The sequence below is a fragment of the Linepithema humile genome, chromosome 1, assembly GCF_040581485.1.
Source record: "Linepithema humile isolate Giens D197 chromosome 1, Lhum_UNIL_v1.0, whole genome shotgun sequence".
Taxonomy (NCBI): Eukaryota; Metazoa; Arthropoda; class Insecta; order Hymenoptera; family Formicidae; genus Linepithema; species Linepithema humile.
In genome coordinates, this window is record NC_090128.1 from 5,471,060 (window position 1) to 5,496,579 (window position 25,520).

The 25,520-nt window shown below is 33.8% G+C and overlaps 3 protein-coding genes across 7 annotated transcripts in view; 1 reads left to right on the forward strand and 2 right to left on the reverse strand.

Annotated features, from left to right (window-relative positions):
- On the reverse strand, positions 1 to 4,211 carry LOC105679622 (putative achaete scute target 1). Of its 4 annotated transcripts, none has more exons than XM_067361231.1 (7): positions 3,790 to 4,211; positions 2,914 to 3,134; positions 2,432 to 2,557; positions 2,028 to 2,267; positions 1,361 to 1,667; positions 1,030 to 1,241; positions 1 to 522 (listed from the first exon to the last, which is right to left on the reverse strand). In XM_067361231.1, the coding sequence occupies exons 2-7, from the start codon at positions 3,079 to 3,081 to the stop codon at positions 379 to 381; spliced, it is 1,197 nt and encodes a 398-aa protein (XP_067217332.1). In that variant the 5' UTR covers positions 3,082 to 3,134; positions 3,790 to 4,211; the 3' UTR covers positions 1 to 378. The 4 variants fall into 4 exon arrangements, with proteins under 4 accessions (XP_067217332.1, XP_067217330.1, XP_067217331.1 ...); XM_067361229.1 differs by having other exon boundaries at positions 3,786 to 4,210; XM_067361230.1 differs by having other exon boundaries at positions 3,822 to 4,209.
- The window catches only part of LOC105679894 (MAP/microtubule affinity-regulating kinase 3-like), a 316,827-nt gene that overhangs the window by 4,914 nt on the left and 286,393 nt on the right, over positions 1 to 25,520 (forward strand). The window lies entirely within an intron of this gene.
- Dh31 (diuretic hormone class 2) lies at positions 5,051 to 24,528 on the reverse strand. Its single transcript, XM_012380098.2, has 4 exons — positions 24,382 to 24,528; positions 9,472 to 9,563; positions 8,668 to 8,772; positions 5,051 to 7,965 (listed from the first exon to the last, which is right to left on the reverse strand). Exons 2-4 carry the CDS (start codon positions 9,561 to 9,563, stop codon positions 7,839 to 7,841), a joined length of 324 nt encoding a protein of 107 aa, XP_012235521.1. The 5' UTR covers positions 24,382 to 24,528; the 3' UTR covers positions 5,051 to 7,838.

Below are 25,520 nucleotides of genomic sequence, written 5' to 3' on the forward strand. Positions count from 1 at the left end.
TTATTTATTATTATCTCTTTATTTCGATCAAATCATTTTTATGCCTGTTTATTGTATACTTTTATTATCTTATGGTCACATATTAAGTACATAATTACATAATTTTCAAAAAAGATTAATTATCAACATGTACTGACGATTATGAGATCAATACGTATGCGTATTCAATAATTGCTTTTACATTTTCTTTAAATTATGTCGATATACATATTATTTACACATATCAATATATTTGCGTTATATCTGGAATCACTTATGCGTATACATATATACATAATAATGATTTCTGGATAAAAATCAAACATAAAAAAATTTTTAACATATTAATGAAAAACACGAAATGATTATGTACTTATAATATATGCAAACTCAATGATTTCACATTTTACATTCTGCGTCCCAATCATTCGGAATTACTTTTCGCCATACTTGCTTGAGATTTTGCAATAGACAAGGACTCGCGCAGTTAGGAATTTTCATAGGATGCGTTGTACTCGTTTCCGTACTGTTTAAATATAGTGCCTGCAGAACATAAAAAGAGAGTAATAATTACATAAAATAATAATTACAATATTCTATAATTTATGTATAACGATTAGAATAATAATTAAAAGAATAATCTATTATTAAATAATAGACGTGCATGCAATACTATTATTGGAATGCAAATTTAGTCTATTTCGGGAATTCACAAATGAATCTCAGTAATTGCACATCAGTGCTATTAATTAATTATATTAATTAATTAATGTGCAATTGCATATGCATAATTTCTTATTATGAACATGACTAATATTCAAATTTTCTATAACATGTATATGTATATTCTATAACAATAAAGTTTATTAAAATTCTTTATAAAATTTTTAATAAACTTTAACGTTAATATGTTATGATAAATAATCATTATACATCCTAAAGTATATCTCAGGATGCATAATAATTTTTAAGCAGCGCGATATTTGAAGTAGTTTTTGATTGCAAAGTTATTCACGTAAACTTATATGATAAAAATGCCAATAACCGTACCTTTACTTCTTGATCAGCTCCATTATTGACAAGATGCAGCTCGAATATGAGCATCGCACCATAATCGGGTTTAAAAAGTTCATTCGTAAATCCCATCGTTCTCAGCACGTTTACGATAGTTATATCGTGGGCGGAATAAAAATAAGATCGTTTCGGGGTAGAACTAGTTCTAGTCTCCTCCATACCGTGCAAAATTTCTTTCAGCAGCGGACCTGAAAATATGAAAACATTTTTCCGATATTTCGTTGCATACGATATACTATTCTGCGATGCAGTTTAAAAAGTACATTAGAGCGACGGTACTATTCGTCGCACAGGGATATTATCGTACCTCCCAATAGACGTTTTTGAGTGGTGCTCTCGGTGAAAATTGCTAAGCTGCGAGTTGCTATTTCGCGCATCTCGTTATTATAAAATTTCTGCGTCCATGTCGGCAGCTTTAAGTCGTGTTGTTCTTCGATCTCGAGAGTGTTGTAAAGAAATTCGACATCGGTGATTGTTGTCATATTCTGTCCGGTATGGCTCGTCAGTTCTTTGTAATAATCGGCCATTTTTGCGCCCGATCTTTTCTCCTCGTTTATATATGCTTGTTTTAATGCTTCCGCCAGTCTCGGGCACGGTGCTTTTACTGCTAACAACTGCAATCATATCACTGCTTGAATGAGCTACTTTGTAGGCCTTTATAGGAATATTTTTGACAGTTATATTATGATTTATTTAAACTTATTTAGGAATTTATTTTTTGTCACTGAGACTGTTTTAATTAGTAACAAAAAATAATAAGACTTTATGAATAAAACACAATGATTATACGAGATAGTTACAATAACATATTTAAATTCGCAAATTTACAAATTAGTCTCTTTTCTCTCTTATTATAAATAATAATAAATATTGAGGAAAAAAATTTCTTACAAGTAATTTTTAAATCAAGTTTTACGCTCTAGTTTTTTTTTTATATATAAGTCTTTTTATATAAGTCTAATTCTATGTTATACCTTGTCCAAGTTTCGTGGTATCGCATGAACAGGAACGGGCGTCCACTCCAATCCGGGTATGAACATGTCCTCAGGATTTGGTAGAAACAATCTGGCAAGTAATGCCTGTGCCGACATAATGCATCGATCCGCATCGGTGCTATGCACCAGTGTTGTTGCGCTTTCAAATTTATTACCGATTATAGTACCGTATTCCGAGCGAATCCACTGACCCAGGTTATATAGTTGAAGCATTCCTTTCTGCAAGCGATTTGCGAGATTGATAATGTACCATGTAGCTTATTATTTGCGCTCGGTTGCGCGTGTATAACTGATATTCGATATATATATTGTGCAAAGATGCTGTTTAATTTATGGCAAGGCTGGACATATATTATCCTATTATATACGAAGCGTATACTCGCTTCAACGGTATCCGAGTATTGCGCGCAAACCTTGGTTAAGGCGCCCCAGCCACCGGGCCACGTATAATTTATGTAAGGGTCCTTAGGGTAAGTCTCTGTGGGAGTTCGATCGCCGTGACGAAACAGCTGTGAAAAAATAATAATGGAGAAAAAAGATTCACTTGAATATTTCAAATTCACTGCTGTTCTTCGTATCTTTCGAATTTTCGATTAATTTGAATTCTCTACAAAAGGTGCTATTTTTCACTGTTTTTTTTTATTTTTTTTATTTTTTTTTTTTTTATTTTTAAAATGTTAGTTTTTACATTTAATATATTAAATTTCTATAATTGTTAATATTTAAGCAATACATTTGCTAATTACATATTTTACAATTTTAAAATTAAATGTAATATAAATTGTAATTCCACGAAATTTAATATCGAAACCAAATTAATGCCATTTTACGAAGTGCAGCGGTTGTGGATAAACGAGCTACTTACGAAAACCACCTGCTGTAACGTAGCATGATTAGTAACCGGAGATGCAAACGCAGTGTATGCTAATAGTGTGCAAGCGATGAAGATCCCGAGTGCAACCACACTCACGCAAATACCAAGCTTTCTGGAGCGACAATTACCCATCGAGGTTCGTCCTCTTGCTCGATCCATATGGCCCAATTACACGTTTCCCGCGGCGGTCCTGCTACTTCTTCGATCGGAGACTAGTCATAAACGAGTGCTCGTTAACGGCTAGTGTAATGAGTCGAGCAACCCGATCTTGTTATTTAAGGGTAGAATAAAATACGTTCAATCCTTGCAGAGTTACTTTGCGCGATTAAGGATCGGTTCTACTAACTTCGGGTTATTTTTTAAATCTATTAAACTTTTATTTTAATAAAATAGAATTCTAGATTGTCCGTGTAATAACAAAAAATTAAGGAATGATGGAAAAGAATTAAAAAGAGAAAAAATAAAATTTTTTTAAACTGCTAAGATTTAATATCTGTTTTTGTGATAGGTAGCTTAAATTAAAAATTGTCTCTATTAAAAATGTTATTGAAAAGTTTCCAATATTATATGATAAGAGTTAACAAAAAATTGGCAATTTGGACATTAAATCGAAAAAAAAAACTTCCCAGACAATTCCCAGACACGCAAATCTTAAAGACATCTGAAAAACATGCAAAAAACGTCGGAAAAAATGCCGTATTTTGAACGTCTTTCAGCTTGCGTGTTGTCTGGATTATAACTTTCTTTATTTGCTTTTTAAATGTCAGTTGACTTATCTGATTTCTTAATGCTTTATAATTATCGATGATATCAAAATGAACGGAGATTTCTTTCTCAGAGTCGTGACAATAGTTTCTACTTACTTACGATATAAAACCTTGTTTTGAACTAAAACCCACCGAGTGTGATACGGCACTGTTGATGCCAGTCGAGTGGTATTGTGTCGTGCAATGGTCAGAATAAACGAAGATGCGTGGCGTGCGTGTAGCACGTCGAACAAAATCATATGGCTCGTGATATTCGTGATTCGCAATCCGCAACGTGCGGCAGTTGGTCAGGATCGCGTCCGCGAATCGTGATAATACTCTATTATTAAACAACCTTGTCTAGAATATCTCGCGCGAGTAAAAACCGACACACGTTCTTCTTTGCAGTATACACACTGCGTTGCACAGCTGATAGACCGACTGTAGCCAACTGGCGACTGTGTGTGCGTGTCACACTTACAATCCGACGCATGAACCTGTCTCTCCGATGCACGGCTGTATGGCACGCGTTTTCCACTCGTTGTACAAGTGTTAAGGTTAATTATTCATCACAGTAAACAATTGCGGTTAATTATTTTCCTCTTTTGCCGTCAATGCAAAATGATCTTATTCAATGTGACATATCTGCAGAACGTCCTTGGTTGCAATTTGATAAAGTGATATCGTTAAAAGTTTATTGTATGCAAGTTAATAGATCCAATATTATTGACAGTAATATAAAGAGCATATATTATGCATATATGGATGATTACGTATAAAATTTTTTTTCAAATATATTTCGAAAAAATAATGGAAATTTAATCCTAAAATACTGTCATATATAAACTTTGCGCGCGTATTATTTTTATCAGTATACTTTTCAAAAACATTTGCCATCTTCTTATTTTATATCTCCATATGTTTATTTTACATTGATATTACATTACATTTAACACAATTTTTTATTTTGTATTTCACGTACGTGCCGTTTCATATATTCTTCTGTTTTAAGTAAATTACTTAACAAAAAGATAATGATATATTTTCTGTCATGCATAGAATTTACGCGTCAATAATACTGAGTGACAATAGAATTGTAAGATTAATGGTGATACATTTTGCCGAAGGTGCTTGAAATATCTTTAAATAAAAATTTCAAATGATTCTCGGCGAGGCACCTGATTGCTGATTGTTGACGTTGATTGCGTTAAAAAATTGCTGTCTCACGTAATTTAGTAGAGAAAAGCGCGACTCCGTTTTGTATCGCGCATTTCCTATTCTAAAATATTTAACGACGAGTAGCAGAACGCCGTATTTAGTATTAAATATGTAATAAAAAATATGGACGTGTCATCGGAGTAAATAATGTCTATGCGTATGGCTGGGTTAAAGTAGGTAATTTTTATTTACGATCAGTTTTCACTAGAGGCAATAAATCTCTTTATAATACACAGAAATGACGCAGGTCGACTTCACGCGCTTCGTTCTGGTGTCGGTGATAACCAAACGATATTTCGCGATTAAGCAAAACGAATCAGTTCGTTCGCTGGCAGATATTTATTTCTAGAACGTTACATAATTTATTTATGAAACACAAGCGCACATTGACTAGGTTACTATTTGTAAGGATTTGGAGCAACAAAATAATGAATCATATTCGGAATGGTAACAGAAATATCATAATGCTGTTAAATCATTTATTAATTATTATATTGCAAATTATTTAACAACAGGTAAATTGACGTTTGATGTATAGAAAAATAAATTAAGCTGAATCTTGGTGTGACTATAACTATATCTATATCGAACATATATCGCATTGTTCTGCTAACAATAAGACAATGTGTGAATTTCTGTATCTCTTCAATTCTGCAAAGGAGTATAATCTGAGAGTCTCGCGTGACTTACGTATATTAGCGAGTTGTTGCTCCAAGCCTTCCAATTATATCGCGTGTTATCATCGAGTGTAATTAACGGAAACATTATCGATATTTACTATACGCTTTGGTTACCACCTGTTGACAGGAGTGCGCAATCCAAATGTCAAAATGAGTTACATTTAATTTAATTAAATAGAATTAATCAAGCCGCATTATAAACTTTGCTTTACATTGATTTCATTTTTGGTATAATATTCGCGGCATTTGAGCTTTATAAAGTTTGCTATCCGTTAGTGAAAATTTATAAACGTTTGCTGCAAAAGATTATTATTTCAGCCAATTAATTTGATTACATTCGGAAAGCCAAACATTGCGTTCTGCTTTTAAAATTTATTCCCTCCGTTTAATTTTATATTTAATTTAATAGAATAACTTGCGATATAATTTCAAAAAAGGGAATTATTATTTTTTTTATTTTAAAGCAAACTGAACATTGCACACTCCTGACCTACGGACTAAATCTAATATAGTCTATAACACGGAAAGGGACGAAGTTTTACTACCTCTACGTCGCGCTTTTATATGATTTGTGTTTTATGCGAGTGCAGTGCATCCAGTGCACGTTGTTGCGTAGGCGTAGATAAGACGTCGGAGCTAGTAAAACAAAGTGACCTAAGTAGCAGGTTTCTCAAACTATTTCGCGCGACACATCGGGGTGCCGTAAAACGCTCGACAAGTATACGTAAAACAAAATCACGATCGTTCAAAGTCACTACGATGTTTCTTACGCAACTGAAAGCGACCGATGAAGTCAGTTTTATCCACGAGGAATTTGCATGCAATGCGCATTTAGTTGTCGTTCCGTCGGCGCGAACAAAGTTTGAGAACACCCGATTTAACGAACGCAACATCGATTACGATTATCATAGTAAGTACAAGGATTCTTTTTTACAAGAGTCAGTGGGGAATCGGATAGGAGAGGAGAGAGAGAGAGAGAGAGAGAGAGAGAGAAAGACAGCGGGAGACGCGAAAGAGATGCGAGGCAATCGTACAATACAATTGTTCAATATGAAAGTATAACGAAGCGAGCGTCGGAAATACGGGAGAAAAATTATTCTGCGCGCGCAAAGGATCAAGAGAAAATTCTCTTTGCGGGACAGTTCGCTCGAGGGAACGTAGGATGAGCTCATCGCGCGGTATACGATTTCAATTGCAGATAGTAATGGCTAGAATAAATCGAGTCCGGAAGTGGAGCGTCATTGATTCGCGGAGGCGCGACTCCGGGGAGCCGCGCTGTTGGATCAGCAAAATCCAACGTTTATCCCGTTCATTTATTTCGCGACATGGATAAAGTTCCTAATCCATACACGTGGCTGACATGTGTGATAAATGCATTTTTAATAAATGCAAAAAATGCGATAATAAATGCAACATTTGGTGAGAAGTTTCACAAAATATTTTTTGGTTTAGTTAAAGAGGAGAGAAATTTTAATTTTAAGGTCAATTAATTTATATTCATTCATAAAAATGTTGTAAAAACTTGATATTAATATATAAAGAGACATGCGTGTGTAAATGAATACTCTAGACTCAAACTGTGATTTGCATAATTATTTAAAAAGAGTTTCATTTATTGTTAAATAATCTTTTAATGAAAGATTGAATTATGCATTGATTTTGTGTGAAACAAATAAATCCTTTTTCTAATCTTTTCGCGAATTTGCATCCATTACATGATTTGAAAAATGTATAGACGCTCGTTATTTGAAATTAATTTGAGATGAAAGCATCCTCGCTACATAACATTATCGCATCCGCTTCTACAAAAACGAGAAGTAATTTGCAATTCAGCAGCGCAGCGGACACGAACGGCCAGTGGTGTAATTAAGTGGAAAAGTACGGTGAAGGGCGAAGGGGATGAAAAATAGATTAAATACATCACACAACATCGATTAATATATATGTATATATATATAACATTAATTAATTCATTAGGATCATAATTTCTCTTACTCATAACAAATTTATGTACGATTCACATTTCGCAGAAGTGAAAGCGTACGTGTTTAAACGCATTCTATAGGTTTATTTAGGAGTAGGAGGAGTAATTTTTTTTTAATAGCCCAATTTCACGCGCGCACACTTAATAACGCCACTGGCGACGGCGATTTTGAGATCGGCGATTCAAGCTCGAGGTAGAGATAAAGTGGAAGGATCGAGTCGGAAGTGTCATTATATTACGAGTTGTTACGGATAGTAATTTCTCTGCATCAGCGATCGTGTCTGCGATCTACGCCGAGCGACGCCTTCGCCCGGGACCGCCGGCGTAGTTCGCCGCCGCGAGTCCCATCAAGTGTTTCGCCGCTTCAGAACCGCTGAAGCCACGGTTGATACCCAGATCCAATCCTCGTTTGGTGCTGCGGACGTACGATCCGACATTTATTACATTATTATTTGAATCGGTCTCAGAAAGGACATTACTGAAAAATTTTTATGTTTTCGAGAATACAGAAGGCATATATTCGGTAGCATTAATATAATAAAAGCCATCTGGATTCTCTATTATTATTTTAATTTTAAAAAAAGCAATAAAGAACAAAGCCTGCATATTAATGTGGCTTGATATATAAAAAAGACACATACAGTGAAAACTTATTATCGGCAGTTTTAAATTAAAACTTTTCCTAAAATGAGCGACTCGCTTATAATTGAAAGGATTAAACTAAAGGACAATAAGAACTGCCGTGAGTGGCAATATGGAAATGATATCAGAAAAAAATAATTTTGAATATAAAGTATTTGATTAGTGTATAAGCTTAAAATCTCTCTCTTAAAATGCTTTTTCAACCAAAATTTAATTTAAAGCTCCCTTTTTATTACTAAATATCTTTAACAATTTTGTTTATTGTAAATTAATTATATTCAAAGTTTATTGTAAATTAATTATATTCAAAGTAATTTAATCAACAAGATAACAAACGTGATATACCGAAATTATGAAATTTGAATATGATTATTAAAGTGTGAGTGGATACATTGCACGCTAGGAACGAATGTCAACGTAAAGATTATGTAATTTTATTTTTGTGTAGTGTCTTCTGAATGTAGTGTTATCTTACTTTTCCATCACGGGGCGGTTCATTACGGTGCGACTAAGACGAGAAAGTATCTCTAGGAATTCGTCTCGGTCTATGTCATCCTGCTGATCCCAATAACTTTCATGGCTGCATGCGTAAAATTGAATTAATTAATTATTTCGTTGCGAAAACTGCATGCAGCGGCAAATTATGTGTCACACGATACATGATATAAAGAATACGCGGAGAATGCAATTTAACAGAAATTAGAATCTTCTCTTGCGATTTACGTAAAATGGACGAAAAATGTGCGAGCGGTAAAAGGTATAATTTAGGTGTGACGTTGAGGTACGCAATATGAAATTATCTTTCGTGATTGTCTAAAATGTCGCTCGGTGAGTTACTCGCTTGAATTCCTTTTATTGGCTGGCGTGTCGTTCAACGAAACTGGGTTAAACTGTTCGACAGGAACAGATGTATTTCTCGTTCGATGTATACATGTAAGCACGCGTTCAAAGCAATCGCGCTTTCCATTGATATTTTTTCCCACAAATATATTTAGAAATTGATTCTATCGTGAATATTCTCGCGTTATTGATTAAATGAATGACAGTTAAAATATTTATAATAGTAATCTTTTTTATTTTTATAACTAATACATTTATTTATTTTTTAAATATATTTTCTCTTTAAAAAAAGAAAAAAGTTTGCGGGCACTTAATGCTTAGATTTCGGTACATAATTTATTTTTACTTTAATAATATTTATTAGGTGTAATACGCGTCTTAGTTTTCTTCTTGATTTATTTAATCTTATAAGGGATTGGTTTATATATATATATTTTACCTGTGCGGTACTGCGTCAGCTGTGAGACTCGAAACTGCGACGATGACTACGAACGTCAGCAGTGTGCACAAAACGGTCATCTTGGGCTGCATCTAAAGCAAGTGAATCGTATGATTATGATAATCAGTCTTATAATTATAGAATTAATTGAATTAATTGGAAAGTGTAATCTTGAATAATAAAAATAATAGAATTATGCTGTCGTCAGTGTCAGTGCTATATTTTGCAAAGTAATCGAAATATTTAGAGTACAAAAGACTTGTAGGTTCACATTGTTCGTGTGAACGTAGCTATGCAAATTTCGCGCAACGTGGCGCTTTTCACGTATTAGATGAATAGTATCTCGGTATCAAACGATCACATTCACGTAGCGTTTAATTCGACGTTAAATAAGATTAAGATATGAATACAGACCGACACATGCATATGCGCTGCAATGTAATTTGTAATCCCTCGATATTCATCCTCTCTCCGCTCTATATTAGGGCATCTCTAGCATTGTTTAATAGAGAATTATGTACGGTGATGTCAACGGATACGCTTCGCCGTGCATGCGGATTAAAGAGCAGTAAACCTCGGTAGAGAAACGTTTCTGATTACTAACAACCCCGCGTACTAGGGCGATAAATTGGATGTCGAATAGTTATCCCGAAACACTCGCGCGAGGGAGCAGCTTATCTTTGCCGTGAGACTCTAATTTGGTGGAGGTAAAAGTCTCAAGTATGTGACCAACTCGAGTGTGCAACAAATTGCTTGCAAAACAAAGAGCTTCGTTAACAAAAAACGCGTTTTTTACTTGAAACAATTACAGCTCCATTCATAGTTAATAGAGTTAAAGTTGCTTCCAACTATTCTGTTTAATCGGATCAAACTTTTAAATGTATTTTATCAAAACAGTGTTTTTGCTATTTCTTTTTAATTTTTAACCACTGCTTGATTTGTCACTTTGAGATAGCTTTTATGATCATAAACGTATAATACTGCTTCCATGAGCATAAAGATAAGTAAAAGCTGTTGTAAAAAAGACGGTATCTAAACACGCGAAAGCTATAATATTTTTTAAACGAAAATTGCTCTGTTCTTATCGCGCAACCACTGGAAAACGCAGTTGCGCGATAGTCTCGCCGTTTACTTACACTTAGCCGCATTTCAGTCGAGCGCGGTATTGTTTCCAAAACTATCGCAGCTGGCTCATATCTTTCCAAGTATCTTACAAGACGCGGAAAGTTCCGCCGTTGGGGGTAAAACGCAAAGTAAGGCGAAGGGAATGAAACCGAGGGGGGTTTTGGTCGAAGGCGCGAAAGGCGAAACAATAGGCTCTCCGGAATATAGAGAAAAGTTGGCGCGTTCAAGCGCGCGCTCAGCTAACAAACTATTCAACTCGCGACCCACGAAGAACATCCTGCCATCGTTCGACGGTAATGTACATGGGCAGGCGGAATTCTCGTATTGCAGTTAACAGCGTATTTACGTAACGACGTTGCAGGGGTGGATTTGAAATAGTCGTACAGCTTTTAAACATGTGGAACGAGCTTTGGTTCTTCGATATGGAATATCTATAATAATTGTTCGAATTGCTTCATTACAGACGTCGTAATGCGATAGCGTTTATGCGGTGAGAAATCAAACAAGAAACTAAAATATGAAAACGACAATAAATATGTATAAATTGTAATTTGAAACTTCGCGTGTTTATAGATAATTCCGATATATTTTTACAATTCCGCACGATTTAAAGTTCCTTGCATTTCCAAATATTTTAAGTAGAAGACGATCTTTAAGGATTTTACGATTTGTAGTTAAGATTGTTATTTTTTTTTTGTTATTCGTATGAACTTCGCAGAACGTTGTTTTTTTTTTTTTTTTTTTTTTTTTTATTCAATCAGCATTTTATTGCGATGTAATCACCTCGCGTGATCAATGCCTTAGTAGAGATGGATAATTGGATTCGCCATTTGGAATAATTGATGACCGGGCAGCCGCTATATACATGCTCGTATCTATGTATGTATTTATTTTTGTCTGTGAAACATGACATGGCGTTTTCTACTTCTGTGTTCTACTGTTCTTTTTCACAGTATACTTATCTCCAAATTGTATTATACGTACGTATATGCGTATAATGCGATCAATATAAAAAATAGCGTTGTAGCATTTTATTATTCTATGCGAAGCATTTGAATGAAAAATTTCACAAATAGAGAGTCCCTGTTAATTAAATCTATTTCTCGCAAATATAATTTCTACATTAGTATTTTTGAAAAAGCGCTCTTGAAATCTATATCATTATTGATTACATGACAGAAAAAGGAATAAGTCTTTATGTTTCAAGTTATATGATATTCTTCTATCTGTAACATTTTTTTCTTCTTTTTTACTAAACGAGTCATTTGCGAGGACGTTTTAATTCCATACGAATAATATTGAAGATAAGCAGAAAACAAAAGGACTCTCTGTACAGAGTTAATGTTTCGAGGATCTTTAAATTTCACATTTTTAATTTTCCTTGGTTGCCATTAATGCGAATTAGACGACACCGGCGCCGTTATCTTTAATTTATTGTATTCGAGAGAAGTCGTGAACTATAATTCTGCGTAATTTCATTCAATTTATTGTCGGCTTACTTAGGCGTAACCGCGCATCCCGAACAAGATGGGCGGGATAAATCAAATCATATCTAAAAGACGCCGCGTGGTAGTGTAAGGGGATGCTAAGTATACTGCGCGCTTAACATTGTTAGTCACGATAAAAATTTATTTTCCTTGAAAACTCGTTCCCGATAATTGTTCCCGGTAGTGCCGTTGAATCTAATAACGCGATAATCGAGTTTTTTGATCCAGAAATTGTAGCTGTGTCGATCTTCCAGCCTTGCGATATCGGCCGTTTTCCTTTCGTCTTGACCCGTCGAAGTGCGCTTTTATTTTCGTTTGCCTTCGGAGCAAAGTGGCTGCGTTCAGCCAAAAAATATTTACTTACCATCAGAAATGATATCTATTTCATGATACAATATCTCAAAATGTTATAGAACTAGTGGTCATAACATATTATATTCACCAATTGGAAGTCGACTTTTTCCCGAAAGTTTGATCAAATATTATTTATTTTACGTTTTTCTTATTTATTCTTTTGCAATATCAGTATTGTTTCGTCCACTTTAAAAAAATTAGGAATAAAAATAAAATAAAGGATATTATTTCAGAAATCTATTATGCTATAGACGACAAAGAATATTATCTTTGAAATAATGAAGCGATAACAGAAAACAAGAGTTAATTGAATGTAACACGAATGTAGATTGACAAGTACAATCGCATCGCAATGGAGTTCATCTCATCTTTTAGTTAGTTGTTTCGCGTTAATTTTGTTTTTCCGTAACAAAGAATCCGTTGCGATAAGACACAAACGCATCTATAAACTCGAATAGTAATATTCTACTGTTCTCTAGATCGATTTAATCGCGGTTACGATTATGAATTTTCAAAACGATTTTGTGAAAGCATTGATGATCAATGTTTACTTTTTTTATTATTTATATATCGTGCATGATGCCACGCAGACGATAGTCCTGTAAAATCCATACATACGTGCTGATAAGAGCCACGCATGACCAAATTTCAATGACCGTTAATCGCATATCGCAAACGCTATTTTGGGTTTTATGGCATTCCGTGCGATAACAGCCAGATGCGCGGACGTTAACGCGTCGTGCTAGCTATTTTACGATCTTTACTTCATCGCGTGATTAGTTTTATCATAAATTGGATAAGATCTTTCATAAAGTACGTCTCTATTTTTATTATCTATATATTTTATTTGTAATTTGTACATTTGTAATTTAAATTTACTTTTGAATTTTTGAAGATTGCATAAATTATTTTAACATATTTTCTTCTAATTTTATTTTTATATGATATTAAAAAAAGAAAAGCAAAATTTTTGATTGTTTATTTTTGTGAATTTTGTTATAATTTTTTGTATCTTTTATTATAATGCAAATTTAATTTTTTAATTATTTGACGTGGTTTAGGATTAAGTTACGGAAGAATCATGTTATCAGTAATTTCGAGACGCAAACTTTCGCCGACGTGTGTGCCGCTTGTCTCTTTTTCATGAAATGTTTCCATGCGCGTAATAAACTGGCAACTAATACAACTGAGCCCGATTGTGTAACACATTGTTCGTTGTTGCAACTTCGTGGTTATTGTAGAGTGCATTTAAACGCATCCTATAGTTATCGCGATGGTGTATCACGTATACGTGCATCGATCTTATGTACACGTTATACAAGAATACAAAAATAAAACGTAGGCGGTTTGCGAAACAATAGTGATGCACAATATGAAAGTCTGTTGTCACCAGCGAATATGGTTAATCTCACGAAAAGTGAACCGTAAGAGTATTTACGCAAACCAATGTGATGCAGATTGCACTGTTTGACGAGCATGCATTAAAGTGTTTCAAACGCGTTGGCGATACTATCATAAATACGCTTTTATACGGGTATTTCAGAGTAATTGCTTTCTTCAACAGCTATGCTGTTTTATAGAAATTTGATAACAATTTCGTGTTTTATTTTTTAAGACATGTAACTGTTATTTTATTCAATATTCTTTATTTATAAATGTAGATAAATTTTTATTTCAAAAATTAGATTTGTAGTAGAATTCTGTAATAAGTACAGTAATTCCTGGAACAACCTATACAATTATGTTTGTCTCATCGAGCAGAAAAGGAGTGAGTAAATATAATCGCGCTAATGATGAACTCGGTCGACAAACTGTGATTCAGACTAGTTGACGTTACGTGCTTTCTGATATTAGCCGTAGTAGTGTCGACATATTGCACTTTTATTTGTATTAATATCTTCAACGAAGAATAATTATGATGCAGCAATATAAATGCAAATTGACTTAACAAAGTTATATTTAACTGCTAACAAGTGAATATATGCGCGTATTTATTATTCCTATTACGTAGAACGCTAACACGATAATTTGCACAAAGCAAGGTATTATATTAAAAAAAAATCAGACCAATCTACAACCGCACGAATTAATGATCTATCTAATAAAATAAGTAATTATAATTAAATGCCTACGCGCGCTATTATTGTTAGTATAGAGGTCAATTCAAACGGTTGGATAATGAATCCCATTAACTTACTCGCTCTTGCGAAACAGCGCTGAATGATAATATACGGCAGCTTTAACTTTAATTGCAATGATAAATATTCCGATCACTTCAAAGACTTTTTCTATATATTAATTTTCTTTTGAAAGATTGATTCCAAATTGGTGAAAGAGATAAATTCTATCATTAGAATTCGAGACAAAGTTTTCGGATGTTTTATATCCATCAAGAAAATTAAATTCTCGGTGCGTATATCGCGGATCACAAGAAGTGGATGTGAGAGCAGACGAGATGGATCTACCGCTTTGCTTTAGGTTCAATAACGGTTTTAACGCGTTTTTACGATCAGCTGGATAGTCAATACGACCACGCGAACGGGCAATGCATGGTGCTTTTATGGGAATATTTGCCTGACTGAAGATGTCATTTCGTGCGGCTAAAAAAAGAATGAGAAAGAAGCATTCCGTTTTGATGCTATTCCAGCCACATTTATGGCTTATTTCGATTTTATGGGATTACTGTGTTTAATGAAGTTTTGATTTGGGCGTATCACTTTTTTTAATGGCACTTGCGAAGTATGTGAAATTACGCGCATTTCCGCGAAACATATTTTCTTTAAATGTTCACACATCATAATCCGTTTAAATTTGACAATTTTGGCAAACGTGCTAATGTTTCCTTTGCTTTCTGAAATTGACACTTCTAAACTACAGCTAAAATCTCATGGATTTGTTCCAAGATTTGGACGATTTGGTGTCGCATTACGCAATTGCGTTTCGAGCGATAAACGCACTAACGTGATAACGACAATTTATTGCCGGGCTGCAACGCTACCACTTTAATAATAATCAGATGTCCTGTCAACGTTATACGCGCATTACAATTTCATAACTAATCATACTGTCTGTGGGGCCGGTAGACTAGTAATGATAGTTCTAAATCATAAATTACACCTCTTTCAAGTAGCATCATTTGTATTAATAATACCTCAAGGGTAAGAGCGTTATTTCATTAATATAAAGTAAAAGCATCATGTACGTCATTTTAGCTCGTTTTTCGTATGAAATAAAAATTTCTTAAGTTATCTTGACAAAAAGCTCCATGATTATGCAAGAAGCTTTCGCTCAAAAATGTGCTTCACATTTGAAATGTTGTATTTCCGTTATCGTTTTGTTCGAATTAATGACCGAGCATTTTCAAAACTACGATAAAAACAGAATTTCCAGTTGTTTTACTAAAATTACTCAGTCATTACAAAGCGATTTATACTATAGTTGAAATTAATCAAGCGTAATACGATTTATATTCCGGCTCTTTCAAATAATATAAAATAAATTGAAATGTTATTAATTCCTATTTATGCATGAGTTCTCATGATGCATATTTTATGAGCGCAAACCATTTTTAAATGCTTTAAATTTCGGTTAGTGATATCTAAAATAGAATATTTTATTTTGCAATTATAGAAGCGAAAGCCGTTTCTAGCCTACGCTTAGAACAATTAATGCTTTATCGTCCTTTAAAAGTTTGCCAGACTTTAATGGAAACGTAAATAACATAGTTCTGGAAAATTACAGATATAATTAGGAGTTATACTATATTTATCCTTTCTATTTTGTAACTATTTCTAAGTTACTGATTTGAATCAGCGAGATCTAATTCTTAGAAAACACCGTTCAGTATGGACGTACTAACAATGGCACGTATCGTGCGTAAGTTTAATGTCATTTTCTCATGAAAGAACAATTCTAAACCTTGCGATTCGACATATTGACATTTGACTTCTCATTAATGCGATAAACCGTGCAATGAAACTTTCTGGCCAATATGTTTACACAATACAATTTACGCTACGTTATAGGAATCCTAAGAGTACGCTTGACTTCGTCCTACCACTTAAAGAGGTAAACTTAGAATCACTCGACGATTCAGCGCACGTTCGACAACCGAGCATTGTTTTTCCTCTCAAAAGAATGACAAATATTATTTCAAAAATTTTATGCCACCGGGAGAAATCTTCTTTTGCTAACCTTTTCACTGCACGCTTATTTCGATCTCTTACGATATTTGCATTAAAGAAAGAATATTATTTCGGTGGATATGTGGAGAATATTCTGTTAAAATAGGTCTTTTATTCAAAAAATCAAGTTGAAGAAATGGTTTTTTATATTAAATATAAAATTATTTTATATATTAAATACATAAAAGTATCTGATCGTAAAATTTTTCGAAAAATTAAAAGATTAGAGAAAGATGTCAAACGTGCTTGCGAACGCGAGACTGCAGTGTATTTCATGCATGTCACAGTGAAATTCCTCAGCGTAGTGTGGAATTTCAACAAACCTTCGCTTTACTGTCGTGGGTGAAGCGCCTTTGTTTCCTTTTTGCCACCGTTCGTCATTGCTGCCATTGTTATCATGGTCTATCCGCGGTTTTAGTTGCTTTGAGAATTTTACACAACGCAAACGATGAGCACGCCTCAATATAGATCTCAATATAGATACCGTTGTGAAATTTTATCAGACACAAATTCAATAAAATATCGCGTCAAAGCAAAAAAAGAGTTGTTTCAGACACTTTCTGACATTTTATTTGAAATGTCGTAAAACTCGTTTAAATAAAAGAATACTGTTTCTATTTGTTCGATTTGAAATGTTATGGCTGTTTCACTTTAATATCATAGATTTGTCATCGCAAATTTTTCATTTTTTAATTAGACACAAAGTAGCATGGCACTAAAGATCATCAAGGAACGAATTAATGAAATACACTCATGACTCTTATCGCAAATGTCCTTCTCGTATATCAGAATGATGTATCGTTTTTCCCGACATTTATATATTAGCCGTCGCTGGCACTTGATCGAAATGCATTGCAAGGAGACCGTTGCGCGCAAATTAAATTAATTCATCATAAAAACCCAAAAAAACTTAGTCAGCTGATTAAACTGTGGACTACATTTGTAGCGACTTGGCGACTTTAAGGTCGGTATAGGAATTATGCTACTTTTAAATCTCCGTCGTTCATAAAATTACAGTAGAAACAGCAGCAAAAATGTTACTTCAATTACCAAGTATGATGCAATAATAAAACTCGTAAATGATTACTAAGTAACAAACAATTGTATTTAACGAATATTAGAAATGCTCAAGCTTATAAAATTATTGGCGATGATTAAATTATTAATTGTAAATCGAAAAATGTTTTCAATTTTGATTCAATGATAATTTTACAAGTTATGCAAATGCTAACAAAATATTAAAGATTTTATAAAATTCATATGTATTAGTTAAATATAAATTTTTAAGTTAAATAAAAATGTTTTAGAAATTGTGTCACGTATAAGGTTTTGCTTTACAACAGCCGAAGTGATAACGTCATTACATTGTGATAAAGCTAACGCTTGCACGAGAAAATTACCATTCTCGCTGTAATCTTACAGTGATCTAACTTTAAGTGCTCGAAGGATTTGACAATACACATGGTGTGCACAGCTGTACGCGTATAACCAACGCATGTGTATATCACGATAGTATACGCAAACACTTTACGGATTTCATAATAAAATTGCGAACTTGCGTGGGATCAACATCGCCAAACTGGTTAATATCTTGTTGGATCGAGTAATGGTTTTTTAAACAAACTCGAACTTTAGAATGGGTAGTTTGAAAATAAATAATTAAACAAAGTAATTAAACAAAGTAATACCAATGTACTTTACATCGACTAAATTATTTTCAAAACCTAATTTTTTACGTTTGCATTTATCATTATCGTACTTTATTACGAATTTTATTTTATGTTTAATTAACTAAAAGTGCAATTTCTTAAAAATTAAGTATTAATTTTATGCTTTACTTTGTAAGCTATAGAGATCTGTAACGATTTAATGTCACGATTTAATGTTGCATTTTTATACACTAAGCACGAAGTAAAGTTCACAGCTATTCCGCGACAAGTTTACGAGTTTATCTATTGAAATTTTCTCAAGAATATATTAAAATGAATTAGTTACATCACCGTCCTTGCGTAAAATATTATCGCATCATGCTCATAACTTGTCTACGGACGCTTTTCACGTTTATCATTTTTACAATATTATAATTTAGCTTCTTATCAAATTGGAATTAAATGTCGATTCGTGTCACAGAATATGCTTTTCGCATATTCAATCATAGTTAATTGTCTAATCTCCTTCTCGCATCTTAATTATAGTAACGTGCAATTTCAAGCACTTCCGTAATCATTACTGCCAGTTGCAGGATTTTATTAACACCGGTAAACGCGATAAACACTTTATCCGTGTTTATTACATTTGAAGAATTTCCTTTACCCATGCGATAATCTCACTCTGGTATTTTATATTAATATCAGTGCACATGTTTCAAATTAAAGCAATTAAAACTTCGCCTTTGTAATATTGTGCAATAACTTGCTTAATATCTGACTATTTTATTTAATAATATATTATTCTGTATTATTTCGATTTGCAAAAGAGAAATATTACGGATAAAATTAAAGCTATTAATCTATTTTTCTATTGTAACGCAACACATATCGATTCACTTTTTTCCATTTGAAAAAAAAATAGAGTACTGTAAAGGTATCGTATCTTCAATGTGTTTGTTCTCATAAAAACAAACTAGACCTATCCTGCTATTTTTCACGATACTACACGTAAGCCTCGGTGGGCTTCCATTGCTTCTATTATTAAGAGGCCTAGGCCTCTATTATTAAGAGGCTGCTGTATCTTTTCGATCAAGAAGACAAACCTGTCTTTGTGTTTACTTTATGGAAACAATATCTCGATAGTGTTTTTCTTAGGAAAGTAACGTTTTGGCAATTTCGACTCTTATGTTCGTCTGGTCTCGAAAACTCTTGCCCGTTTCGATGCTCGCGCGACTCGTTGTTACATCATATTAGATAGAGAATATCCATTTTTTGCGGTGACAATCTCCTTACTTCTTAAGCAGAGATAGAGTACACATTTTTCCATTATAACAACGAAAAATTTTAGCTTAAAAATTAATTACGAAAAAAGATTACGAAGGAAGATAACGCTTTCAGTCAAATTTAGATTAGGGAAAAATCTTTAAAGAGAAGACGAAAGAAAATGTATATACTTAGGATATTCCTTATAAACGACAGGCACGTCGGTTGCTGGAAAAAATATTATTGCTATTAAATCGGTTATGTACGTTCTTACCATGCCATTCGCGCTTATATATTGAAAGCTACTGCTTTCCAGTCTGTTGGAATTTCTGCAGTCGCCGTAATAAGTGACAGGGAGTTTACCTATAAATCAATGATTCTCCGCGCCACGCGCCTTACTAAAAATGTTCGCTAGCACCTGCTGCCGTAAAGCAGGTTTATCTGCAAAATTAATTAAAGAGCTACGTCTGAACTGTGAGTCCGACGAATAAAGTTGTTGAGAGAACGGTGAAAATTGCGCTTATTTTCCAGATGTTTTATTTATTCAGCGAGGTGAAACAAATCTAAATTTTTAAAGAAATTGTTGCCGTTTTTATTATTATTTAATATTATTGTTTAATAAATTTATGAATTTTTTACAATGTTTGGTTTTATCATCAGTTTATTATGTTATTTCAATTGTTCTATCATCTTTTTTCGCAATGTAAAATCGAAATTGTCAACAATTTATTTAAATGAAAGAAATAAGAATAAAGATACGTGAACTTTTAATTAAAATTATAATCAAAATAAATATATTTATTTTGCCGCAATGGTTGTTGATTACATATCTGTGATTGGTAATATTTTCGCAAAACTGCATATAAAATACATTCCGTAATGTTCAGTAAAGTGTGGTGCAGAAAATTAGATTAACGCATATTTTATAAATTGACGGCACTTTACGCTGGCTATTCTACATGCGTGGGCGCGTTTAAACTACATAAATTCTGAAATGAAATGTATTCTTTATGCGTGTATATGTATAAATACACTGATTCGAATCGAGGATAAAGACTTTAAAGTGTTTACCACACGGCGGGAGATATATATCGTATTCGTGAACGAGGTATATCCTCTCGCGGCTTTCGTTTCGTTGAGCGTGAAAGTTAAAACGCGTTCCGATTACAGGCAGGATTGGCTACCATCAAGGGCCCATTCATATGAAATCCACGGACGTATCGTCGCAAAATGACATTACTCGTTGCGTCTCATCGAACGTTTTGTGAGTTTCACGGAGCGCAATTTGCTTTCCACCGGTTTATATGAGATAAATGCCATTATTTCAAAAAAGCACCTTGAAACTTAAGAATAAAAATAACTAATCGTTATATCGTTGTATTATGTATCTATTGTAATTTATAGATCGTAATCAAATTTAACAAAAAACATTGCTTAAAAAGTGTGGAGCTTTTCAATTATTACTCTTTAAAATTGCCTGCAATTCTCTAGACATAAAATTTTTAGCAAGTAAATTTAATTAGATATAATAATAATTTTTAAATAATAAATTAAAATTTGTAAGATATTTTATTTTTATTATTACTACATAATAAATGTATTATTAAAATAATACAATGCTAAAAGATTGCAAGTTATTAAAATCGTTGAAAGAATATTTGCTAGAAGATATAGCATTCTTGTCTTGTAATAAATAATTAATTGCGACCAGTTTTTTTATTTTTTGCTTAGTTAAATATCAGCAAAAGCGCGTTCAGACAACGTAGTCTTTTTACTGCTAATTCCGGAGCCAATCTTTTCATTCAATAATTTTCTGCCGACGCGGCGCCGCGACACTCCGAGCGCGCCGTTAATCCATAGTCATAGTCGTTAATCGTTTCGTAAATATAGCGAGCGCGTATAACCCCCATCTAAAATCAATCATAAAATATTTACCCACATTTCCGCGCGAACAATTGTGCGTAAATATTTGGGCATCCATTATTACAGTTACCGTAACAAATTCCACATTTTCAACTTTATCTCCCTTTTGATAAGCTCACAATTTTTTAAATTTTATTTTCTTACGTCAGAATTTGATCAATGATTACCACAGATCAATTTATTCAATTGCAAAAATGTTTAAATTACGAAAAAATAAAAATTTGGTTTTATTAAGAGCTATTTATTAGAAATTAACCTTATATTCTATTTTACATTTTAGTATTGCATTTTTACGAAAACAAAATTTATACACTTACAATTAGTTAAAATTGGAAGTTAATGAAAATGTATTCTAATTGTGTATATAACTAATATAAAAAAATAATTCTATCTAATTTAAGAATAGCATAAAAATTTATTTTTTCAATCATATTGCTTATGATCAATATTCCAGATAAAAGACGATCGCTCCTAAATTTTTTGAATATTAATGGTTATAGAAAAAAATCGTGAAAGGTTCAGATTTTCCTTGCAATAAAAATATGAGGATGTGAAATGCGTTACCAGTTAACTGATTCTCATCGGATGCCAAGCTTTTAGAAAGTAAAATGGAACAATTTTTCTCTTTCTTTCTTCCGTGGCGCCGTTAAGCGACCTTCCGATTGGCGGAAGAAACGTTAACGCTTTTCGTGATACTATACATTTTTGTAAAAAGTTTTAGATGAAAACGCGTAAAGTTGCATGCCAACACGCTTTTATTGCCTATATAATACAGCATAAAATACATTCTTTTGTGTTGCGAATTTGTTTCAATTCTGTGAAGTTGAATTAAACAGACTTGTGAACCTTTTTACTTTTTGAATATTTTTTCACTTGATCAATTTGATAAGAAGAATTTATTAAAAGAGTTTTTTAACGACATACACCAATTTTTAAGTAAGCGTTTTGAATAAGAGAGAGAAATAGAGAGAGAGAGAGAGAAAGAGAGACTGTATGCAGTTCAGACAGTTGATTAGTCAGTTACGTTAATCGATCATGGCAATTGAAGAGAAAATTACAGGGATATGCATTGTGGAGTAATTCTGCTTCGTACATAATTCCGTGTTAGCTTGCCTCTGTTAGTAATTAGATATTAATCGATTGCAAATTATCATAATGCATCCGCTGCGGTTTCGACGCGACCATGTTTTGTATCTACATACGCCTCGGTTTTTCTCTTCATCCGCGCTAACAATAGTGTTGTGGAACCACGATTGGTCGTTGCGGTCTACGCGTTAAGTGCTTTATCTGTCAACAATTAACCCTTTTGTTGCTATAGGTTGTGCGTATTATGTGTCCTTTAGACCACGATTGTGTTAGGCGTGAAATGAGCAATGATAATGCTAAGTAGTTTGCGGCAAAAACACGCGCGATGATATCCATCCAGACTAAATTCTGTAATTATACAGGGTATTTTTGTGTAAATTGTAAGAAAAGCTGTAAAGTTCAACAATTTTTTAAGATATCTTACATTAAATTATAATAAAATTTTGCGTTGTGTGTTCTTGAAAGTGAAATCTACTCTTTTTTTAAAGGGAAGCTTTCTTATTTAATTAAATTATAGTGATATACTTTATAAAAAGTCTTTATGGATGGGTTGGTTAAATGTATAATCCACTTAGCATTTGATTAGAATGAGGATACAGATACACATTTTTCCTTTTTACTTTATCTCATTCTGTAGGCAGTAGCCCGAGGGTACAGCTTTTAAATAAGCAAAATTTGTGACGTTTTGGCAGATTTACGAGGCAGAATTTGCGAAGTTCTATGCGAAGCACTTTACGGTGCTTGTTTAACCCAGATAATTGCTTTGCGTCATTTTCATACCGCACGTGCTTTTGTTCCGTCTTTTGTTTCACTATCGCTATTACGCGAAATATCTTTGCTCCCGCATTGACACGTGCAAAGATAGATGGATTTTTTTCTTCCTGTTTCCGCAAAATGTATTTTTATCCGACACGATAAAAAATTGTTCGAAAGAATTTTATCGCTAAAAAACTGCGTAATATTTTTCTATAATTAAATTAATAAAAAAGTCATGCAAAATGTTACTTAATGCACGATTCATATTTCTTTTAGTACATTTGTGACTGAAACGAAAACAATCTAGAACTTTTGTACATTGCGTTACATAAAATATTTTACTATATTTCCAACTAAAACCATAAAAAATTCTTTTAGAAAATGAAAGCTATTTTCTTTCATCAACAAAGAATAAAGTAGACCTTAGCCTTTTGAAAGTAGACCTTTTTAACTTAAAAAATAATATTATATACGCGAATGCTTTCTATTTGTATTAAGAGGAGCAGAACGAGTTTCCGCTATAACTTCAACTGTTTGATAAACTGCGGGTAGTTACCGCTGTCCGTAGAAGCGTAAAGTCTTACTACTGTCCGTAGCAGCGTGAGGTCTTACTACTGGGAGACGCGGTGCCCGAAGTCACTAGGATAATCACAAGTGCAGAGTTACTTCTCCAACTCCTATCAGGACGTATCAGATTGCATGACCGCAAGAACGCGTGCAAGTTATTACTCGATTTACTTGAAAGATTGCTTTTGCTAACAGCATTATTTCAGCACAATTGACTTTAAATATCTTTACAACCACTTCGATAAATTCAAACTCTGTTGAAATGAGATTGCACTTGAAATTAAAGAATTAATATTGAAGCCATATATTTCTAATTTTAAAGATTTGTTTCTGAAACTAATATTTATATCGCATTTCCAACCGTTTAAAACTAGAATATTTTTTGTTGCGCAAAAATTCAGAATAAATTCCAAAGATCTACGAACGAAAATAACGCGTGTGAAAGCAAGCGCGGAAATTTTGCACAAGATGTCAGGAAGATTTTTCTTGCGTGAAATAGTATTTGTGAATGTGTACCTTAGTGTCGATGGAAATCGGGAAGCTGACAGAACGGCAAACGGGCCGAAGAATATCTGTGGTGGACGGCGGTGTGTCGTCCAGCGACGGTGAATACGGCTCTGCGAAGGCGAACCGTCCGCCACCCGTTTATATAAGCCCGCGCGACTTTGCGACTCTCGCACCCCCATGCACCCCCACCTCCATAGTTGGTTCCCACCCTCGTCGTCCGTCGCTAAAGCATTCTCGTCCAATCAAACGTACCCGTGTACTTCGGTCACAGTGTCCTGCTCTCTTTTCACGCCGGCAACCACCCACGATCCCGTGCGAATTCTCGCACGAGTCGTCGACGATGAGGTTGCATGTCGCTGGGATTTCTTGGTATAGGTGTATTCCACAGGTGCTTGCCCCTGGAAGCTTCCGAGAAATTACCTTGATAGATTATTGACGTTTGCTTGCGGTGATTCGTCAGAGAAGCGCCGATGAAGCGCCAAATAAACGTCATGTCCCGTCGTTCTATGACGGGAAAGCAATCGATTCTTTTCACGTATAACGTTGCACTCTGTAGAAATTGCGCTCGGTATCTTTGCTTGAAAAATAAAAATTGTGATATAATCTCTAAAAGTAAGTTTTGATTTAATGTTTTTTTTTAAATTTTGAAATCGGATATTTTAAAAACATAAATAAATTTTTGTTTTGCATTGGCCCTCCTCAATAAACTTTTATCTATCTATGATGGGTTTGCTATCCAAAATAGATCACAGTAACCCGCAGTGCTTTCATCTACGCGAGAGGAGCCAAATCACGATTTCGAATTTCAATCGTTATCCTTTAAGTAATATTAGTTTAGGCGCTTTAGAAATGGGATACTAAATAGGATGCCGGAAATGCAACCCGGTCGAAATGCAAACCACCTGCTGTTTCTCTCTATACCATTCATGTCTGCTTCTATATTGGTAGGTTTCGATTTGGCTGCGCAAAATATGACAGTCGACTTACGCATATAATTTGCTGCAACACATTTCAATGCACATTGGGACATTTGATATGTCAGTGACCGTTGAAGGTAGCGAATTGCGTCATGAAATCATTCGCGGATCATTTAGTAACATTACGCAGTTGTATAAAAAAAAATGATAATAAAATTAAGCGAGTCACTA